Here is a 23,204-nt window from a genome sequence, read left to right as displayed (position 1 = left end):
CAGACAGGAACACATTTTAAATATTATTCTAATTCACTTAGAAAGTTAGTACAGAATAACACCTTTTGCATCAACATGCATTTTTTTTGGACAACTAGCAGCAGAAAAATCTGATGTCTGGATTTATTGACTGCAATCCTGAAAGATTTTGCTTTTTTATTTTATTTATTTTGACATTTGTTAACTGGGTATGTCCGACTGAACATGAGCCCATTCAGAGGCCCAGGGAGAAAAACTCTATATGGAACACTTAGCAAGGCTGCATATAACAATAAGAAGAGAAAAGTTTCAAATACAGGTGAATATTCTAGTATAGTGGTAAGTGTTGATACAATTAAAGTGTCAAATAATACATAAATAATAATTCATCAGGCAGTGAAGAAAATGATATAAGAAATCAGTTATGGTCACTACAGTCAAATATAGATCTCATAATGTAGTACAAAGTAGAACTGCTCTGGAATCTCAAGAGTACAAAAGTATGAAATACAAAAATATAGCCAAGCAGAGAAGATGAGTGTAGTACATAGACAGCATAGAAAGGGCATCTGAATAGTAAATAGTAATATGCTAAAAGTACTTGGGGTAGTTCAGGGTGGATGGTTGAGTGAAATAAAAAGACCAAGAATAAAAGTGTTAGGCTGGGCTTTAGTAGGAGAAGATCCATGAGTTTAGTAGAGTTTCTTTTAAAGTTTTTTGAAGTTATAAGTATTGTAAATAGTTGTGATGGACACAGGTAACTTGTTCCAAGTTAAGGCAACAGAGTAGCTATATAGATGTTGGCATATTTTTCTTTTGGGCTTATAGATTTCCATGAGGAACTGGTCAGAGCTCTGGAGGGAGTGAGCAGGAGTACACAAGGAGCTGAGATGGCTGGGCAAGAGGACAGTTTGTTGATGATGGAGTGAATTAGGAGCACTTGAGGTAGTGAAAGCTGGTGGGTGAATTCAAGTCAGCTGAAAGATTTGAGAGAAAGGTAGTGGTGGGAGTTGTAAGGCTGGTTTACAGCGACTCTAGCAACTTTGTTAGAGAGGATTATAGGTTAGTTAGGATCAGAGAGGCGTACATTAGAATAGGAAGAAGGTAGGCATAGCCAAGGCAGAGTCTAGAGTCCTCAGTGAGGAATTTTTTGTTTCGATAGAGCAAGCCTATTTACCAGCAAATCATTTTTTTTTATGAAGGAATTTTATGAATTACGGGGCAAAATCAGGGAAGGTCTGTGAAATCAGGACAGTGACAGGTATGCATTACTCCTCAATTAGGTAAATAAAAGTGACTTAGCCCTGCTGCTGTTTGATGACTGCTAAATGGCAGTCACTGATCTGATGTGGGAGTACCAGTGTTGATATTTGCTTAAATAACTACAAAACAATTATTACTATGGACTGTGTGTGCGCCTAAAATATCACTGATTTTTATCTGTGCACACACACCCAATAATTCAAGAACACATATATTATTCTTCTGGGTATCAATAAAAAAATGCAGCTAGCAAGTAATTATATTTCAAAAGTAAGGCATAAAATATATCACAGAACATTCAGACACTTGGATCTTCTAGGATTGTGGAGGCCCCCCCCTCCACGTTCCAGACTGTATAAATACATACAAGGAGCTCCCTCAGTCATCCTTGATTGTGTGTGTGTGGGGGGAGGAGTACAAAAGCTGTTGCTGGTTGGAGAAAAGAAGAAAATGTACTAATTTTCTGATTACACTCTTTAACCTAAGCAGGTTGTGATATGACCCTGTTAGGCCTCTAAAGGTCTCTGTTCTCCATTTCAACCATTCTAAAACCGGCCCTGCTCAGATGTGTGTGTGTGTGTGTGTGTTTACAGGAAGCTGCTGAAAGTTATGGGGATGGGGTGCTTGGGACTGAGGTTACTTCTTCTTTAATTTGCATCACAGTCAAACTTTAGAGATGTGCAGAGGGTGTCATCATAGCTTGCGTTTGGACTAGGGCCAGTGTAGTCATTGTTTCCTTTACTATTTGCACAGGCCTCAGAGGTGTACAAGGAAAGTTACTATAGCCTGTGTGAGAGTAGTGCACCGCCTAGGAACAACAAAATAGAATGCATTAATGTAATCATTATATATATTTTTTTCAGTTTCCTCACAATAACATATCAGGCACATATACAGGTGGCTGCCTTTGGGGATTTGGAGTGAGGAGGTATGCTATGTAAGTGTACGTCAGCAGTCACTTAAACTACATGACTGTGGCAATTTGAACCTCTGCTTTTATCCACATCTAAAACCAGAGGGATGCATAGGCAATGACTTCCTTTTTGGTTGGGGTGGGGGGTTACACAAAGGCAAGCAGTATTCCCAGATAGGACCTGTGTATCCACACATCAATTTGCTTGTTAGTTTATTGTGAGCTACTATTTTGCCAGCTTTGAACATTTAGCCTCGGGCACAATTCATATCTTCCTTAAAAAAAATAAATAAATAGGACTGACATTTTTTTCTTGCTCATGATTTTTGTTGAGCCAAGCATTAGATTAAAAGGTTGGGAAAATGCTCTAAAATGCATCCCAGAGCATTATAACCCCTGTGGCTTCGGGGACCCCTGGCTTAATTGAGTTATTTCCTAAATGATTATTATTGTGGCATGCTGGTCAGGAAAGTTGTTCTGAAAGGGTGCTAAGAAAAACTGAACAGCAAGACGGAAATTCTTTCTTTAATCATATTTTCTGTTCAAGTGATCACTGGATGAAAAGGTTGTGTAAAGAGAGAGAGAAAAGACTTTAAAATGCACTTTAGAGCATATACAAAGTTATGGCTTTTTGAAAAAGAAGGAAACGGTGTGCATGGTACGGGGAACCCAACATCGTTGGAAAAGAGTAGATTACTGGAGGGTGTGTGTGTGGGGGCAGTGTCTATGGCACCATTTCCCCCAAGTCAAGCCCTATACATAGAGCTGTTATAATCACTGTTCCAACTAAATGCCACTAACTGTAAATGTCCCTTTGTAAGATGGGCCAACATAGTACAGCACATAGGCGTGCTGTATTGTAAGCACATTGTAGCTACAGGTCAGTCTGTGTGTACTGAACAGAAGGTGCTGCCAATACAATACAGTTTACTCCGATCAACTATCAGGCCTGCAGGGACTAGAGAATTACATGATTCACTTATACCTGTTATTACTTTATCTGCTATTTGAACTCATACCTCATACACAGTGTTTTCCAGCTTGGCATGTTCTTTTGCACTAAATTAATTCAGTATGAAGACAGCCCAGGTACATATACTACCTTAGAATTTACATTTTAACTCACTCTGGGGTACTAATGACCACATAAGACATGCTACATCTATGGGTGTACATTAAATTACCAGCATTCTTATTGTGTACATGCTGTTTACCAACATAGTGTCTCTTCTAGCTTTGGGCAACTAGGAGGTGCACATAAAATGGAAGATGATGCATTTATCCCACCTTGAATGCAAAAATTCCTTGTGACAGTCTGACAAGAGTGGCTTTAAGACCTGAAAACGGGTGCTGTATCATAAAATGAAATTCTATCTTCAAGATTGTTGACTAGCTGAAAACTTCCATATTTCAGCATAGCTTAATCAAATTTTTATTAAATGCATATTTTAGAATATTTTGAGTCTTGGAATTCTGAAGCATGGGGTTCTAAAACCAAAACTCCAAATGGCCTTGAATATACATTTCCAGCAGCTATTCTTTGTGGTGAACTTCATCATTCTCATAGTCTAATAAAGGAGTTTTTTTTCTCCAAGCACGATAATTTATTATTGGTACTCCCAACCAAATTGTGAAGTGACCAAAAACACCTACCCCAAATTCAAAAACATAGTTTCAGACTCCCACATTTTTCAATTCCAAGACTCTTAAAACTGTATAATACTCATGATACATATTAAATGGGACAGTGGGAAGTGGTGCATCCAACCCTCTATTCTGCTGCAACCCTTCCCATATCATTTTATCTTAAGTTGCACTTACTTGGGCTGGTGGTTTTTTTGCTCCTTTTCCCCACTGTTTCCTCCCTTGTCTGCATTTTCCTTCTTCTCCTCTTGTGGATAAGTTGACAGTGCTTTATTGCGTGACCTGTGTCTTCGTAGGGGCTCATCACCATTTTCTCCTTTAGATGCTGGATCAGATTCCTTGTTTGCTGACCGTGACCCTCCTCTGTGTCTCACTCGCCGCTCACTTTTGCTGCCATTGACAGTTCCATTTCCTTCCTTATTCTGGCGATCAGTTGTGTGCCGGTGAGACCTGTGTCTTCTGTGTTCTCTTTCAGTACCTTCCTCAATGGATTCTTGACGATGATGCTTCCTACCCCCCTCCCGACTCCTACTGCGATCAGCTTTTCCTTCTTTAGTCTCTCCTTCAGAATCTTTAGTCCTAGTTCTCTGCTGACGATGCCGTTCTTCCTTGCCATTAGCATTTGAGTCCCCATTTTCTGTAGTTCCGTCTGTGTTCTTTTCCGTTTCACTGGGCTTGTCCTTATGGTGATGATGTTTTCTTTGTGCTTCTGTGGTGGTATCAGACTGGACAAGCTTATCTTGCTCACCTTCCTCTTCCTCCTCCTCCTCCTCTACAGGTTCTGTCACACCTACATTGTTCCTCAGGTCACCCCTAGTTTCAACAACTAAAGGTCGGTCCATGTGGGTTTTCATATCAGGTCGGATGTGAAGTGAAGATGCATAGCGTACTCGCTCTTCTGGATCTAGTTCAGTGTAAAGGGCCTCACAACTAGCTCTGATTTTCTGCCTCCTGATCTGACTTGTCCTCTTCTCCCACACAGACAGGGATTTAATCGACTTCTGATGCTCCCTACTGCAAAGGGATGAGAACAAAGTATTAAAAACATTTCCATTGAAATACTATGTTTTAAAATACAGAATTAGGTAGAGATCAAGTTATATATAATAGTAAACATATATAGATGGGAAAGCATGACAAGCAGGGTACACATGAAGAAGGAATAAAGCTTAAAGGAGTCATGGAACCCTTTTTAACAAAGAAATCCCCTTATGTTCATTTATCTTCATGATAGGGAGGGGAGGACAACATTACTAAAATATAGGTTTCTGTTAGCTTCCACCTTACTCTATAGGTAAGCTAATGTTGTACAGTCTCTCATTTACCTGGCCAAAAAAGATGCACTGCAGCCAGCAAGAGGGTACAAAGTCATTTTTATTTTTCCATTTCATCCAGTACACACCAAATTTAGATATCTTATTCCATCATTTTTCTACAGTGAATGTTGTACTGCTTCTAGCTATGGTTTACATAGCTGGTTCAGTGGTTGTGAGAAAAAATTTTCTCTCCACTACAAATGGCAGTTTGAACTAATATCTGATGCTGGGAACTACAACTCAGTAACACATGATACCCAGACTGTAGGTCAAGGAATATTTTCCTTTTCTTGTCATACCTACTGCAGAGATGAGAGTAATGCCTTTAAGATGCAGACAAATGTCCTGACTTTGTAACAAAAGAGTAGCAGTTTGTAAGGACCAAACATAAGAGGTTATGGTAGTGAACGAGGTGACACACACACACACTCAATGAAGGTATGATGCCAGGTGGCATATTGATAGATTTAGCTTATTTATTTCCTATACTTTGGTTGTATCTGTAGAGGTGTGGTGTGTTACAACTGATGTTCAACACATATGAGGACAATGTGCAGTGGTTTGTCAAATCATGGATGCATTCTTGGAAGACCAACAACCTGAAAAATGCATATTTTGGTACTATGCATCCAGTAAAGAGTTCTGCTTGTATTAAACAGAAATACAGTGTAAAGCTTACATAATTCCACCACATTTATGGAAATATGTAATGAAAGTAGAAAAAAAATGGCAGTAGGTATCGTGACCAGTTACACTCCACTAGCAGATCAGGAAAATACTTTATTTTTCCCAATAATTTATGCACCTGGGGTACAAAGTGTCAATTATCTGGTACCAAATGAAGTGTTAAGAAAGTTTTATATTGACAGTCCAGAAGGACATAATCTTCAAAGGTGAAGATTACGGTTATAGCTATTGAGTTCATTCAGGTTGCCCACTATGCACAATTATCTTTCTGATGATAATCATGCAAGATAATCTGAAGTTAGGAATGATAAAATGGCAAACTCCCCTGAAACTCTGGACAATTAATTTAGAGTTACACTGCTATATGGGGAAAATGTCAAGCAGATACAGTAATACAGTCTTATTATAGCCAGTGAAATGGCAGCCAATGATGCTATTAGCTGTGATTAGACAATGAGTAAAGGCTATCCGTGATATCCATGAATAAGTGAACCAAAGTCGTGATTCATAAAGGCCAATTATGTTAACATGCAATGATTGCAAATAAGTGTAAGCAACTGAAGAAATAATGAGATATAAATAAGAAATGATATAAAAAGGCATATGCTAATGTGGCCTTCACTCCCCTACTTTGGATTCATAGTCAGACTTCTGCACTTTTCCATGCTGTCCACAGATTCATTAAAAAAGGAGTCTTTGCTTCTATTCTACCTACTTTGCAATCCATGATGATGTTGCCATTTGCTATAAAGCCTAGCAATTTCCCAGTGTGAGCAGCTTTTCTTGGCCAAACCAAAACTGCCTGCACCCAGTGGCCCTCTTTGGACAAGGCGGCAGATATATAGGCAGAGTATAACTTGTTATAACACTGACTATCAGGAGATACTTGACAAGACTCAGAGAGGACACGGATGCTGTAAGAGTCTTAGTGAGTATGTATGGCCCCCCCACAGGGACACCGGAGGATGCATGGCCTTCATATTCCTGTGAATACAAAGGTATATATATTCCTCACTATACTTGCCACAGTGACCTTCCAGAGACAGAGTGGGAGCACACTGGGCATCTGACAGGCTTCTACCTCAAGGATACATTGACAGTTTATCTATTTCCAAGTGTCACTTCAAGACCGAGCTAGGACTAAGCATGCCTTTTATGGGGTGACACATTTCTCTGAGGTAGTTGGTGAAACAGAGTGTACTCATGTTTCAATTAGGGTCCAATCTGGTCCATGGGGGGAGATTTTAATGCATCAGGAAGGGTTGTCATTCCATCACTTGTCAGGTAGTGTGTGATGTATGGGGGAGATTCATCAACATTTCTGGCCAGCATCCTGACAGTGCACATGATTCCCATATCTGGCACACTAGCTTACTTCAACGTCTTTTCCTGCACAGTAGATGACCCGTGGTCATTTTGCTGTTAAGTGCACAAAGCTTTGTTTCTTTTTTTATTTTATTTAAATAGTTATTCATGGTAAACTGCATTGCAGAATACTAAACCACTTTATAAGCCTAGCCATGCAACCTAGCACAACTGTGTCCTATGTATCACAGGTGTTTATTGGGTGGAGCATGTTTGTTAGGAAGTTTCTAAAGGTTATGGGAGGACATGTTGGTTTGGGCATAGTTATTGTCTGCCTCTATCAGAGACATGGGAGGGCCAGACCTGAGGTGACATTCTGATTTCCCATCCATTGGTCAAGGTTACAAATTCATTAGGGATGATTTCTGCTTCACATGGAGGGGGAGCCTGTTCCAGAGCACGGGATCCTCTGAGACACATATCTGTCTCACAAACATGCCCTATTTACATTGCAAGAAAAATTTAAATCCTTGGATCTAGTGGGTCTGATGCTGTTCATTTTATGGATGTGCAAAAGGTCTATCAGAATGGGGTCCTTGGATGCCTTGTATGGCTGACATAGATTGCATCTCAGTGACCTGCAGCAAGCAGAGTACAGAGATATTTCCCAGACCCCTGACTACTGGGTCAATTCTTAGGAGTTTTTTTATTGATGGAGTAATTAGCTTGGGTGGTCCATTCCCAAAAGGCGCTATAATGTATTTCTTAACATTTAGTTTTAATCCTTGACTTTGTTACCAGTCATTTTTCTGTGTTAGACACTCTTGAAGAGGTTTGTGTCATTTATAGAATCTATGACAGTTCCCAGTTTGCAGTCATCTGTGAACTTGATCAGGCTAAGACGAAAGTGTTTACTGGGGGGAGCATGTTTGTTAGGACGTTTCTAAAGGTTATGGGGGGACATGTTAGTTTGGGCATAGTTACTATCTGCCCCTATCAGAGACATGGGAGGGCCAGACCTGAGGTGACTTCCTAATTTCCCATCCATTGGTCAAGGTTACCAGTTTGCAGTCATCTGTGAACTTGATCAGGCCAAGGCCCTTGACATTAGCCTTTCCCTCTGAGAAGTAAGCGCCAAATAGGAGCGGCCTCACCATAGAGACCAGAGGTACCCTCCTGGATCCTTTCTGTGAGCTATGTAGGGATTTATGACCAGTTCATTGAATTTTCAGCTATATCTGAGTAGGGGATTGTATCAAATGCCTTAGCCAGGTCCAGGTAGGCGGTATGTATGAAACATTTTCCCCTCATCCATTGCATTGGTGACCACCAGGTTTAGTCTGCATGACCTTCCTTTGACAAAGCCAGACTGGGTTGAATCCAGTATCTGAAAGTTGCCCATGTCCAAGTTGATCAGTTTCATGACAATTTGTTCCATGGCTTTGCATGTTAAACGTTTAGTCAGATTAATGGGTCTGTAGTTTTCAGGGTCAGTTGATAGTCTACTCTAGTGAAGTGGGATAACTATTGCAATTCTCTATTCTTGTGATATAAAGCTCTTTTTGAAGCTATAGTTGAAAATTGACTGAAGTGGTTCTAATGTCACATTTCTAGCTATCTAGGATGCATCGTGGGATATTGTTAGGGCTCATTTATGCTGTGTTTTTGGCTTTAGCTAGTGCCACGAGGACCTGCTCCCTGCTACTAGCTGAGGGTTTATGCTAGTAGCTATCCCATGGGATGAAGATGGGGGAGCGGAGAAGTTTGAGCTGAATTTGTCAGCCAGCAGATTCACTATGTTGCTCTGCTCTATGAAGGTGGCACCATTAACCACCAGTTTAGCACACTGCTGTGTGCTGCCTTTGAGGTTTTGCACATAGCTGTAGAAGGTCATGTGGTTGTGTTTAACCTATGAGGCTATCTTGACCTCATAACTGGCCTTGTTGGACTTAATTAGTCCACTCATTTTAATGTTTAGTTTAATTAGGGAGGTCTCATCATTATGGGAGCTGCTCTTCCTGATTGTTGCTATGACATTTTTCCTTTTGTTATATACCCATTTATGGTTAGGATTCCACCAGTGTTTCCTCTATACAATGATCTACATGGTTGTACAAGGTCTCTCTGAACAATTCTGCATAGGTTGCTGTCAATTCAGGGTTAGGAAGGGCATTGGATTTTGACAAACTATTACTTAACTGGATGTAGTTTGCTTTGGAATAGTTCCTAACTGTTACAGGGTTTGCTGGGGTTTCAGAGCTGATTTTTACTTAGAAGAAGACAGCTTTGTGATGACATTTGGTGTGTACCGGACCCCATATATTTTGGGGGTATGTATACGATCTCTTCAAGGGTTTGTGTGTTAATAAAGTCCTGGAATTGTGCCTATGAGATTTCCCAATCTATTGAGGGGTAGTTAAAATTTCCCATGAATAGGGTATTTGGTTGAATAGTGTGTGTCTTCAGTAGGTCAGGTACAAGCTGTGGGATTCTTGAGACACAGAGGGTAACCTATAGCTTGCTAGGATAATGCATGCGACCTTGTCAATAGTGATTTGCACATGAATCATCTCCAGGGTCTTGTCCTGTTTATCCAATCTAGACTTGTACCTGTTGCTGATATAGGCAGAGACATCTCCACCTTTTGTCCATGTCTGTGCAGTTAATGGTCTAAATGTGTGGAAAGCACTAAAGCCATGCACTGCCACATTACTTTCTGTAGACTTAAACCATGTTTTGGTAACGGCAGAGATGTCTATATTCTCCAGACTGAGTACAGCGAGTTTCTTGTTAAGGCCCCTAACATTGAGCAGTAACAAATTTATGTTTCTTTGGGTGTTATTTGCTACGTTGGTAGTTTTGACAATTTGGCATTGTCTAAAAAAAAGGCTCTAAAGTGGCCATTAAAATTTTAGCAAATATTCGGGAGCCTAGGGGGGAGATAGGTGCAGACCATCCTTTGCAAAGCAATGTGAATTGTTACCCATGTCCTCCCATGTGACAAATATTGAATCTCCCCTGGAAAGACACCAGAAATTAATCCAATTATTGAAGCCAATCATGTTTTGCTTGCACTGTGGCATCATTCTTGGTGAAGATAGAATGCTGTTCAATGCAAGGCACATAATATATCTTCATATAGTCCAGGAAAGTACATCTCAAATCAGTAACACTCACTCTGACTGTAATACAATCATTCTGGTATGTGTGCTGTAGTGATTTGAGTGCATGCCAACTTGCTAACTTGGTGGATTCTGGTTCCAGATAAGCAATTAAGTGTTTTCTTTTCCTTGTTCAGTTAGTGAGTGGAGCATCTGTGTGTCATACAATGGAGTCCCCTATGACAAGAGTCCTGGGTAATGTGTTTGCTTGTCTTATAGGCATTGCTCTTGGAGGGGGGTCAACTGGGTACAGATGTTATATGTGGTGTTTGGTGTTGCTTTTGGTGAGTTATTTAGAGATCGGTGATGATGTTAACAGGCTTTGGAGGTCTTTCACTTTTGGGAAGACTGGTTTTAGTGCCACAGCATAAGTTGGTCTATGTGTGTGATGGACATTAAGTGCTGTGGATGTAGTGTTTGTTTTCTTGACAACCTTGTTTGCATGTGAGATTTTTGCCTCCAGAGAAATTCTGTTGGTGCATCTCTCACATATCGTGTTTGTTATTTTTTAAGGATTAAATGGTTGCCTGTGAATATCAAACAATTGCTACATTGTGTCAGAATGCCCATTTCTTAACAAACTGACTGTCACAACATTTGGAAGTCGCATATCCATGTTGAGTGCACCTGCATTTCAGTGGGCTACTGTAACTTGTGGAATGGATTATACAGAGGTCTCCTTGGGTGGTCTCCAGGGTTTGGCAGTAGAATAGGTTAGATTGTGCTAAGATTCAACAGTAGTGCTATTTAACATGCAAACTAGATGCTCTAAGTTTGTCTCCACTGATTGACCTTGTTTTAGCCACACTAAGTTACATATTTCAGTTCTAAGGGTAGTTTTACACTTAAAATTTACTATATAGGCATTTGTATCTGTAACAAGGCAATGAAATGGGGAAGGAGGGGCACTGGAAGTCAAATTACTTTACAGGGTGGTAGCCAGACACAGCCTTTTAAAACCACAACAGGAAAAGGGTGGGAGGATTTGGAAAAAATTCAAACTGCAAGAAGCAGACTTCTTAGAGTGGGATCCAATATTGGTGCTCTAGTTCTACGGAGAGAATTTCAGAAACTTTAGCTTAATGTCGCAGTGTTAGTCAGATAAATGAAAAGCTGGAAACTATTGCAGCAAAACTGGAATATAAACAGCTATAAAAGTACTGAAGCACAAATTCTGGAAAAGACTTCACAATACTGCCACTACCGCAATTCCACCACAGACTAAGGCAACAGATTATACAGAAATTTAACAGTAACTTCCCCTTTTTTCTTTCTTTTCTTCTTCTTTTTTCATGTGATGCTTATTTACTGGAGCCATGGCTGACACCAGTGAGAAATCCAAGAGGAGATGCAGAAGAGAACAAAACATCCCTGTCCTAGACATGTATGGTCATTGAGAACATCTTTGGTCTCTGGAAGACTCATCTTAGGTGTCTGGATGAATCTGGTGGAATGTCTTTCAGTATGACCTAGCTACTACATGCATCATGTTTACTGCATGTTACATTCTGCACAACATGATCATGCACTAATCTGGTGAAGTGACCCATGCTATCACTGCAGCTCCCAGTTCAAGTCCTACTTTGACTAATGGTGACCAGCTGGCAGTAGTAGTAAGGGACTCCATGCAGCATGGTCATGCATAGCACATCACTGTGCGTAAAGAGGTGGAGTCTAGTGCAAAACTGTGGACCATGGCATTCAGGTTAGCATTTCTTTTCCTGTAAAAAATAAATTAACAAATAAACATGGTCTAGTGTCACTGTTCATTAGACATTCCTCATCATCTTTAAAGAATTCATTTTTTTCTATTTCAGAGGAGGTACTCATGTTATTGTTTCTAAAAGTCATGCCTGAGTGGTCACAGACTCCTATTCAATGATGTCATAAAACATCATATAAGGAATGATCACATTTTAACTGTTTTGCACAATATATTTTACAGAGGTGGTGTACCTAAGTATGCAAGTACTGAAAGTCCTGAAGTGGTATAAGTAGTAAAAAGTATTAAGTCACTACTTAACATGAATTCACACCTTAGAATTGAATGAAAACATATATCAGATTATTTTATTATGCAGTGTTACTTGATTTTGATCTATGTTGTCTGTTAAGGTACTATACATCAGATTATTTCATTTTGTCATACACAATAATTTGTGCCATCAAATATGCAAAAAAAAATAGAAAAAAAAAACAATTTGTGCAGTAGTGATGAAGAAGTGGCAATATTTGTTTACATGGCTGGATACTAATTTTCATCTATAATTATAGTTACATTTCCATGATTATTTGTGCACTACTTTTAAGTTGCAGGACACTGCCAGCTGTAACACAGTGGTAATGCATAGAACACTAATGGTGTTAATGACTACTAATTGTAGTACTTTCTTGAGAAGCACTTGTAGTCTCATGTGATCTGCTCATATGTGTCCTAACAGTATGCTGTCCTCTACGCTTTCTATGACTGACTCGTATTTGAGTCTAAGTCCTAAAAAGTGTAAGAATGGAGGTGGCCACTGCTGCTTGGTGTGCCACCATATGGGTCTATGTCAGAAGATCAACTTTTTGGAAACTTGAAAAAAGTATCGATGGGACCATAAGCTCGAGTGTCCAACAACTCAGTCAAAAAAACCCCCATAAAAATCTACCATTTTTACGTTTTTGCAGGGGTCAAGCCACTCTGCATCCCCTCACACCCCCTGTAAATTATATGCACCAACTCAGAGATTGCACTACATTGAAGAAAAGGGTAAAGGTCCCAGTCCTCACTGTGCTGTGATTTCCATTCAAAAGCTTCAAGTTTTCAAAAACTCTTATCATATGGTCTCCACAATATGGAATTTGAGTTTCTGAAAACTCAATCAACTGATAGGGACCCCATCATACTATGCATTAGTGTGATCATGGCATTATTCCTATTTTGTGCCTTTTCTAAGTAGTGCTAGAAATCCTCACTTATTCCCTAGACAACTCTGACCATTTCCAGATGACTCCCTGAGCAGTACTCTGAGCCCTAACAATGTCATGGCACATTTGCTGCTGGGTAGCCAATGCTTTACATGTCTCCTGGAGTCCTTAGCATTGCTAGTGTGGGGTGAGAGGGGCAACTGCCCAGGACACAAAGTATCAGGAGCACGATCAGTTGATCCCGATCTTCCTTAAATGCAAGACAGGCATTTACAAGCCTATATTGCATTTGTGTATGGTGTAAACTGTAGCAACTGCTTGCTATATTGGAGCAATCAGTTTACTGCAGTTAAAAAAAATGTAATCAAAACCTGAGCTCTGTAGTGCTCCTTGAAGGCAGGGTATAAACTGTGGCAACTTTTTGCTACATTTGTAGTAAACAATTTACAACAGTTTAAAAGAAGCAATCATCTGTTTTAATAAAATATACTGAAGCTGGATTGGGGGCAGGGCACCAAAATGGGACCTGAAAAGTTGGGGTGGGGGGATAGCATGTCATGAATCTGGTCTCCTGGTTGGTATCCCAGCAGGAGGAGGATCCATTTTGTTCATTTTTTTTTATCTATTTTGTTTTTTTTTCGAAATTTCACAGAAGAGCTGGGGTGGGAGGCACATTGATCTAACTGTAATAAGTTGATCACTTCACTCAATGTAGGAGAAAGAATGTCAGCTTTTTTTTTTTGCTCTGTGCCGAGGGCACCGGTTGAACCAGCCATGCTGCTGCCTCAAGGAGCTATGACAAATTCCTGTGCATAGTGTTTATTTATAAAGGTAATACTGTAGACACTGTTACCGCTGAATTAATACCAGCATCCTAAAAGCGTCCATCTGGTTTGGAGATACTGGTGTACAAGTGCATGGCTGTTCTTCCTGTACAAACATGAGTAAAACACCAGCATGTGCTTGACTTTGTGATGCACTGTGACTTCCTGCAGAGTTGAGGGGTTTGACATTCTATCATTAAACTTGGGGACTGAGCAACTTTCTTACGGCTGCCTCCTAAATATAACTATATTGTCATCATCATCATCCGTTGTCATCATCTTCAATAGCCATTCTGCTGCTTATATCCTCCAAATGTATTGGGTTAGTGGAACGGTTTGTTTCCACTGCTGACCTTGTAAAAAAATGATACACTACTGTATGCTGAGTAAGGAGGTGTGGAGGAGAATTACCACGCACACTGCCTTCATTGTCATTCTGTGCAGATGTGGAAGTTTGACCTGTTAATAGTAATTGTTGTGTGTTTAATGCAATCATTCCATGTCAGCATTCAGTTCTCTATGTTAATATATGTCATTGTTTTTAAACCAACCTTCCTAAGTAGATGTGTAGCTGCTGTATATGTTGGTAATAGTCAGTGTCAGCACAACCTCTGATTATTCTAGTTATGTCAACTCCTGTATCACTGTTATCTCCACAAATCAGAACGAAGTATTCTACATCTGGTGTTCAAGGGTAAGTCCCCCCCCCCCCAAGTACTGGTATGGGCAATTGCATCCTTCTACCTTGCTTTGGCTGTAGCACATCCTATCATATCATTTGCTGCCTTCTTACACTGTGTTAATGTGTGGTTTCCTTCTAATGACCATGTTAGAGTTGGTAACAGTTTTAGACCTTGGTCTGCTCAGCTTGTTTGGGCCCCTTTTCCCAAAAACATGTTTGCCATATGTCCAAAGGACTGTCATGAGGATGTGGTTTTCCTCATGGCTAAAGTTGTCCTTTCTCTGTCCTCATCCCTGGTTTTGCATTATTACTTCATCTAAAACAATATGCCACAGTCATACACAAAATACTTTTGATGTAATCATCAGTTCAACAACACAACTAAGAATGCACATCTGCCATCCTCTGCAAAAAAGGTAGGTGGCACAAACCCCATAATTATATAAACTTGTAGAGTCTCAGCCTAGTCAGTAAAGTTATGCTGAAGTAATGTTTACACTATTATGAATACATCCACAATGCAGAGTGCACATATACTATTATATTCAGAGCTGTAGCAGAACAACTACAGAATGGGGTTTGGGAAATACCACTACTGGCAAAGGAGAGGGGCCAGATCACCTGCTTGCTCACTGGAATTTTGATTGTACTAACCAGACCTTGAGGTGCTAGTATTTCTCAAGGGGACATTCAGAAGTTTTGTGTGGAATACACTCCCACTCTTGAGATGATGGTATGCTCATCTGGCTTGTTGCAAACATGATATGCACTAATCTCACAGCTTTGGTATCACCACTCAAGTCTGGCTATAGGTTTCCAGTTTGTCCTCACACTTTACATGCAGGGAGACGCAAGGAATTCCAACAGGCTGCTGGAGCTACTAATCAGGCTCGATTTTTCTGGGTCATAGTCTGGATTCTACCCCTCTGTGCTTGTGTAGCTGCCTAACTGCTGGATTTTAAATCACTCTTATTTATAAATCCTGTCTTCAATGAAACACCCCCCAAATTTTGTATACAAGCATCCTTTTGTCTATGACTTGTATAAAAAAAATACATCTAAATCACAGTCTGCATTGAGACATGTGCCTTCATGGTCACTATGACGTCCCAATCCTTCTGCAAAAATGGGAAAAAGGGGGTATGGATTTGTCTTGATGAGCAGGTAAATTCAATGGGCCTTATTCAAGGGGGGAGACTGTGGCTGGTATTTATACTGACTGGAAAATTTGGCCAGACACTGGGGACAGGTATTTATACTAAATGGAAAATTTGGCCAGACACTGGGGAAAGTCCATTGCTGTTGCACAGAGGGCACTGCTGTACACAAGGCAGGCAATTTTGAAGGTGTGGCAAACATTAAATCTGATGGCACACAAGTAGGGTCACTGACAGAAGAGTCCTGGGCTTATTAACATATGTGCTGGATTCTCTGGTTTATTTGTCTGATCGGACTGTGAGAAATTAGAAAGGCTGAAGTTGGGAAATACTTATCTGTAGTGAAGAAAATTGAGGAAATGTATCTGCTGTGTGTTAGATACAGGAACACGGAAGAATACCCAAGGAAGACACTACTGAGAGACTTTAGATTGGAGAGTGGAAGATAAGAACAAATGGTACCCGAGTGCTGGATGAGAGAATGCATTCTAAAGTGGACCAAAGGAAGGATGAAGTTTTAAGTGGCAGAAGAACATTTGCAGAGACAATAGGAATTCATATAGATTAGAAACCAATGCCAAATTTAGACTAATGCTGCATGGCCCTGTTACAAAAAGTATTTTCAGCAACCATTTCAATGGTCATTATCTGCTGCAAAAAAAAGGGGAGAAAAAAAAGAATGATATTCGATATTTGCTCCTCCTACTTTTTTAGTCTTTTTTTCAGTGTGCCAGGATTGAGAGTCCTGACATATCAATAGGGAACCACATTTTCTTTGGAAAAAGTTTTCTACAGTGGACGAGAATGATTATATTACATGTGATTTCTTGATGTAAATGCTGAGGTATAAAAAAGTATAACAAATAACTGTAAAAGAAAATCTAAGAACTTAACTATGGAAGAGCTGTGATTTACTGAACAGGTAACTTACAATAAAAAGTAGCCATCTCTACTGTGAAAAAGTAGCAGGCATATGGAAACGGATATTAACTATCCCACAAACAGGAACAAGAAATAACACTACCCTTGAAAATGGCAATATTTCATCATCTGGCAATTATCTAAACCTTGGCCACATTTTTCACCAATCTGTTTTAATGCCATTTAAATGTCTGCCTGCCATCCACTCCCTTGACCTACTAAATCTGTTAGGTTTGACCCAATTATTTGCTTTCCAATCAAACGCTCTAACTGCTTCCAACAAGCTTGTAAAATAATCTAATTATGGAAAATACAGCGCTACTGGTCTTCACTCTAACACTTTGTTTCTGTTGATGTTACTCATCTTCAATCCTGTTTTTTCACTGGACAGTTTCTCTACTCACAGAAAATCACAAGTATCATTTCATGGCCAGTCAATCAGCTGTATTTTATAATTTGCAGTTTGTTCTATTTATTTCACTCCCTGCCTGGTAAGGGTCTGTACTCATGTTGAGACTACAGGAAAACCTTTAATCTAATGAGTGATTTCTATCGAGGCCTCCAAAGTGAGCAATTTACTAAAAGCTCTCTTATTTGAGTTCCACTACAAGTACTTGAAACATCCAAGCTCATACTACAGTAGCCTTGTCAGCTATTGTTTGTAACTGACAGCACCAGTACGTAAATACTCTCAACACATGTACTCAAAAATGTTTGCATCTCCTGCACTCCCTGCTGAGAGGACCACTGTCCGGCCAGTTTACCAAGTCTACCATTGCTTTAAGGTACGCTGACCATTACCTACACACTCCTTGAGGAGCATGGGGCATAAAGGTTACGTTCAGGCATACCATCCTCAGAAGTGATTGCCTCAGTAGGAACAGAAGTGCAAGGAAAACTAAAGAGAACCTGCACATCCAGGAAGGAAAAAAGACTATGGGGATGGAGGGAGGGAGTGAACACTGCAGCAGTGAAAGCAAGGACATCTACCATTATGGTATAATTTTACACAACTGTACTATGTCCTTACATTCACCGCTGCAGTATTCATTACAAATGGGAGAGTGCCAAAGCTCAAGAAGAAACTTGGGAAGAGAAAGCAGCTGAGCCCTCTAAGAAGCCATGAAGAATGGCATCAGCAAAACCAGCTCTAGCTCTGGAGATACCATCCATCTGGTAACGTTTGGTAAAGGTAGGCACAGAAGTCTAGGTAGCAGCTTCAAGAATAGAAGTAGTGTCTAAGCCCTTGAAAAAAGCACCAGAAGAAGCCACAGCTCTAGGAGAATGAGCCTGTACAGAAGAAGAAAGGCTCTCACCATGAAATGTATAACAAAAGGAAATAGCCATTGAAATCCAAATAGAAACAGTTTGCTTGGAAACAGCCAAACCTAAACATCTAGGATGAAATGAAACAAACTAGCTTGAGTTTCTGATAGCTTTAGTTTTATTCAAATAAAATCTGAGCTGTCTATGCACATCTAAGATATGCAGCACCCGCTCACTGTCAGATTGCAGAGAGGGGAAAAGTAGGCAAATTAATATACTGATTAAGTGATAACTCATTAACCACCTTGGGCATGAAAGGAGGATTAGTACCCAAGGGCACCCTGTCCTCATGAAATATAAAAAAGGTGGACAAACCATAAGGGCTTGCAACTCAGACACCCATCTGGCAAAAGTAAGGGCTAACAAAAGAACTGTCTTCCAGGAACAATGTTGCCAGGAAGCTGAAACAGCAGGCTCAAAAGAAGCCATTGTCAATTTTTCCAGAACAAAATTAAGATCTCAGGGGAGGAGGAAAAAGCTTTCTGTGAGGTCTAATATTAAATCTAGAAGCTAACAGGGGAGTTAAAGGCAGACAAGCACAGAGAGCTGACAAGTGGGCCTTAATAGAAGAATAGGCCAAACCAGCACTGAGCAACTCACACAAACAAGAGAGAACCAAAAGAACATCCACAGAAAGTGGGTCCAAGGTCACAAGAAAGACACCAAATAGAAAACCTTTTCCATTTAGACAAATAGGATTTCCTAGCAGCAAGTTTCCTGGCCTCCTGCAGGATCTGCAGGCCATCCTCAGAAAAAAGGTGTCTATGAGGGATCAAAGCCCTATCACCCACAGTGTCAGTTGAAGCATGGACAGCTGGAGATGGATGAGAGACCCCTTGTCTTGTGTGAGGGATCCACCCTGTGAGGTAACTGATGATAACTGCCCTTGGCTCGATGCAGAAGTATAAGGAACCAGTGTTGTTGTAGCCAAAAGGGAGTCACCAACAAGATTTTGGAAGCATCCTGTTGAATCTTGAACAGGACTCTTGGAATGAGAGGAAGGGGAGGGAATGCATAAAGAAACATCCCATTCCAAGAAAATAAGAGGGTGTCCACCTTCCATACCAGAGGACCTGGGACTTTGGCACAAAACAGAGGAATCTGTCTGTTGAGAGCGGAGGCAAAGAGATCTACTTGAGGAGTACCCCACTGGTGAACAATGTCCAGAAACACATCCTTGTGAAGCATCCATTCCGGGTATTGCATGACAGAACTGCTCTGAGTGTCTGCCAGAATGTTCTTATCTGAAGGAATATAAATGTCTGAACAATTATTTGATACTTGATAGCCAGATCCCATACCATTAGTGCCAGCTGGCAAAGAAGGTAAGATCTTATTCTTGAGAAGCCCCAGATAGGAGCGAGGATAAAAGGCCCAACAACCAGCATAAGAGCTCTCATCTCTTTGACACTGATGTGCTCCTTCTGCTGACAAGGTGACCACACTCCCTGAACCCTCAGGGAGACAAACGATGCTCCCCATCCCACATCTGAAGCATCTGTGAACAAATCCTGAGAGAGAAGTGGAGGTTGAAAATGAAGTCCTGGATTCAGAGACAACTGCTCAATCCATCACAGAAGTTTGTTCTTGAGACACGGGAGAAGAGGAACTGTAAAGTATAGAGGATGCACATGCTGAAGCCACACAAACTTCAGAAACTACTGGAACTGCATCATGTGGAGTTTGGCCAGAGGAAGCATTGAAATGGTGAAAGCCATGAACCCCAGAGCTCTCAGAAACTTCCTGGCTGTAATGGAGGCCAGGGGAGGAAGAGTTTGAAAGTAAGAAATGAGAGTTAAGGCCTTTGAAGGAGGCAGGGACACCAGCATTAGCACAGTCTGAATCCTACAACCCAGAAAGACACGATCCTGAGGAGGAGTCAGGGAAGACTTTTTGAAGTTTAACATGAACTCCAGGCTCTAAACAAAAGAAATGGTAAAACGAAGATTTTGCAAAAGGACCTCTGGAAAGGATGCCTGAATCAGCAGGTCTTCCAAGTAAGGAAAGATGTGGATTTCTAGAAACCTGCAAAAACAATCACAGAAGTTAGGCATTTGGTGAATACCCTTATGGCAGTAGAAAGGCCAAAGGGCAAAGCACAGAATTGAAAATGCCAGGAAGCAACAGAGAACACAAACATCTCCTGAAAAGAGGATAAAATGGAATATGGAGATAAGCATCCTTGAGATCCAGATACACCATCCTTTCTGGGTGCTAGAAACATTCTTGAATAAAACCCTTTCCCCCTTTGGGATGCAGACACCTCTTGAATAGTAACCTTAGATAAGAGATCGTGAAGAACCACTGGGAAAAAAGGAAGTTGTTCCCAAGGAGGCTGAGGAATGCCCATAAAAGGAAGACAGGAAATCCAGACCATGAAGTACCCCTGCCAAGTGACTGATGGAACCCAAGAATCCTGGGTGATTTGGAGCCAAACAGGAAGAGAAGGAGGAATGTGCATGGAAACAGGTGGATAGTCAGACAGTACCTGGTTTGTCAGGAAAGGAAGGCTTTAGAATCCCTGCAGTCTGAGTGGCCTTTGCAGGAGTCATCTGTTTACCACCCTTTCTACCTTTAGGAGGAGGGTGAGACTGCCTACAAACAAAGGCTGGCTTAGAAGGTAGTTTCTCTGAAATTTAGGCACAGAAGAAACAAAGATATGTTTAAGTTCTGGTAAAGCTTTCCCCTTGTCCTGAAGAGACATAAATAAACCAGCAGCTGCTTTCCCAAACAAAGTTTATTATCCACGGGAGCATCCATTAACTTAGCCTTAATATCGCTAGGTAAAGGTTGAAGCCTAAGCCAAGAATACCTCCTCAGAACTGAACCAAAAGCAGCAGCCCTAGAAGAGGCATCTGCTGCACCATAACTACATTTACTAGAATGATGAACTACTTGACAGGAAGTCCCTAGCAAGGAAAGGGTAGAAAATTTACTCTCAAAGTCTGGAAGATCAGGAAAAAAAATGACAAGTATGAGAAAGAAGAGCCAACATATACCTAGATATATGGGTCTGATAATTAACAGCTCTAAAAGCTAGGACAGCTGAAGTATAAACCTTCTTACCAGGCCTATCCATGGTTCTACTGCCCTTGTCAGTAGGCAGTAACTTGAACTAAGGAAGCAATTGAGACGGCTTATCAGGGACTACAGACAGCACAGAGAGGTCAGCAGAAGGACATTTAAACAAAAAGGAACAATCCTCAGGCATCCTATAAAACCTTCTTGGCAGCAGGGGGCAGAGAATCTGGTACTTTAGAGGCATTGGAAAAAACATCCAATAAAACTGCCAAGAGAGGAGGAATGGCCACAGGCTTAGAAGATTCCATCTGCAGTAACTCATAGCACCTGTATCCAAAACCTGGGCTAAATCCCACTTAAAAAATTCCATCATTCTAGAGATTGTACCGCAAAAGGAAATTTCCTCAGAAGGATTATCTAGAGTAAGAGAGTACTCCTCCTCCTCAGACCCATAGTCTAAAGGAGAAGGAATCTGGGAGAATAAGCAAGGGATTTTTCAGCAGAATCCATCTCTTCCTCAGAAGAATTCAATTCTCTGGGCCTGTTAGGGGAAGAAGAGGATGAAGGAGGAGCAGGAACTGAAACCCCTTGAGGAGGCCTTAATGACAGTAAAGCATTAAATGACCCCTGGGTAAGGGCCTGACACTCACTTTGTGGATCCCTAGGAACAAAAGAAACATGATTAGGATTCTGTTTCTTTTTAAGGGAATATCCATCCTAGAAACCTGAGAAGATGCTGACTCAGGATGGCATTCCACAACTGTAGTAGGAACTTCTTCCTTAAAAACAAACTGTGGAATCTCCCTAGACCCCTCGGAAACAATCAACCATAGTTCCCCCTGAATGCCCAAAACAAATGCCTGCAAAGCCTCGTTGGACATGCTATCCGCCAGATCCTTGCCGGTCTCCAACCCAGACGTGGCAGAAGAATTTGACAATACAACCAGATGAGTCCATGGGTTTGTAATAACCTTAGGAGAAACTCCTGGCAGAGGCTGGACAGTGGAAGATTCCAGTCTTACATTTTTGCACCTTCTTCCCTGATGGCTGACCCTCAGGGCAGGAAGGTCCATCCATAGCATCTTTAGCAAGAAGCTTAATATGTTGTTTCTCAAGATATAATAAAAGGGAAGAAAGCCTACTATGAAGAGTTTTAGGGATAAACAACTGACAAACTGAACAAGATGTATCGTCGTGAGTAGCTCCTAGGCAAACAAAGACACATTGTGGTGGTCTTTATGGGGAATCAGTCTCCCACACTGGCATTTACCCTTCCTGGATGACATTAATCCCCCCCCCAAACAGCACAAAACAATCAGAAAAATAAAAAAACCCAACTGGGTAAGTATCTGCAACCGTGAAGACTTCAGCAAAGAGGATAATCACCGGAATGCCAACAAACATAAAAATGGCAAAAAACGGATGGGGGTTACAGACTGCTAGCTAAAAACATCATTCAGACTGGCAGCAAAGAAGTTCTGAGGATGGTACGCCTGAACATCACCTTTATGCCCTATGCTGCGCATAAGGAGTGGGTAGGTGATGTTCAACGTATCTTAAAGCAATGTGAGACTTTGGTAAACTGGCTAGATGGTGGGCTTCACAGCAGGGAATCCCATTTGTAATGAATACTGTAGCAGGGAATGTGAGGACATCTAAGGACACAGTCTACAATATCTCCCTACATTATCATGTTTATTACTATGTTAAAAATACATTTAAATACATCTATTGACTAAATAAATTGAGTTGGGATACGTTGATTATACAGAACTGCAATCTGTCAGTCCTGAAGTGTATGCATGCAGCTTCTGTGTTGCAACCTATGGTCTTGCAGTCACAACTGCTCATTTCACCATGCCATTATTGTAGATTTGTCAGCCTGTTTATGGTACCTTAATGGTTTTCTTATGGATGATGGATTGCTTTAAGTGCTTCTTTCAAATTAGCCATAGTGTCTGGTGGTAGTCCTGTATTTCTTGGAAATCTGTAGCTAAATGTTGTAGGTGATGGGCTATGGTGTTATGTTTCTTCTCAGTTAATCTTATGCTTTAGATTACTTATCATACATATTACTTGTATTTCTAGCTTTTAT

At 40.7% G+C, this 23,204-nt stretch overlaps 1 protein-coding gene across 1 annotated transcript in view; it reads right to left on the bottom strand.

Annotated features, from left to right (window-relative positions):
• The window catches only part of CACNA1B (calcium voltage-gated channel subunit alpha1 B), a 3,578,581-nt gene that overhangs the window by 1,215,694 nt on the left and 2,339,683 nt on the right, over nucleotides 1-23,204 (bottom strand). Inside the window, exon 21 of the mRNA XM_044058770.1 lies at nucleotides 3,977-4,813. Within this exon, the coding sequence (XP_043914705.1) occupies nucleotides 3,977-4,813 (837 nt within the window). The remainder of the gene's footprint in view (nucleotides 1-3,976; nucleotides 4,814-23,204) is intronic.

The sequence above is a fragment of the Protopterus annectens genome, chromosome 16.part0, assembly GCF_019279795.1.
Source record: "Protopterus annectens isolate FY-2018-M chromosome 16.part0, PAN1.0, whole genome shotgun sequence".
Classification (NCBI taxonomy): domain Eukaryota; kingdom Metazoa; phylum Chordata; order Ceratodontiformes; family Protopteridae; genus Protopterus; species Protopterus annectens.
This window is presented reverse-complemented; position numbering and strand designations above follow the sequence as displayed.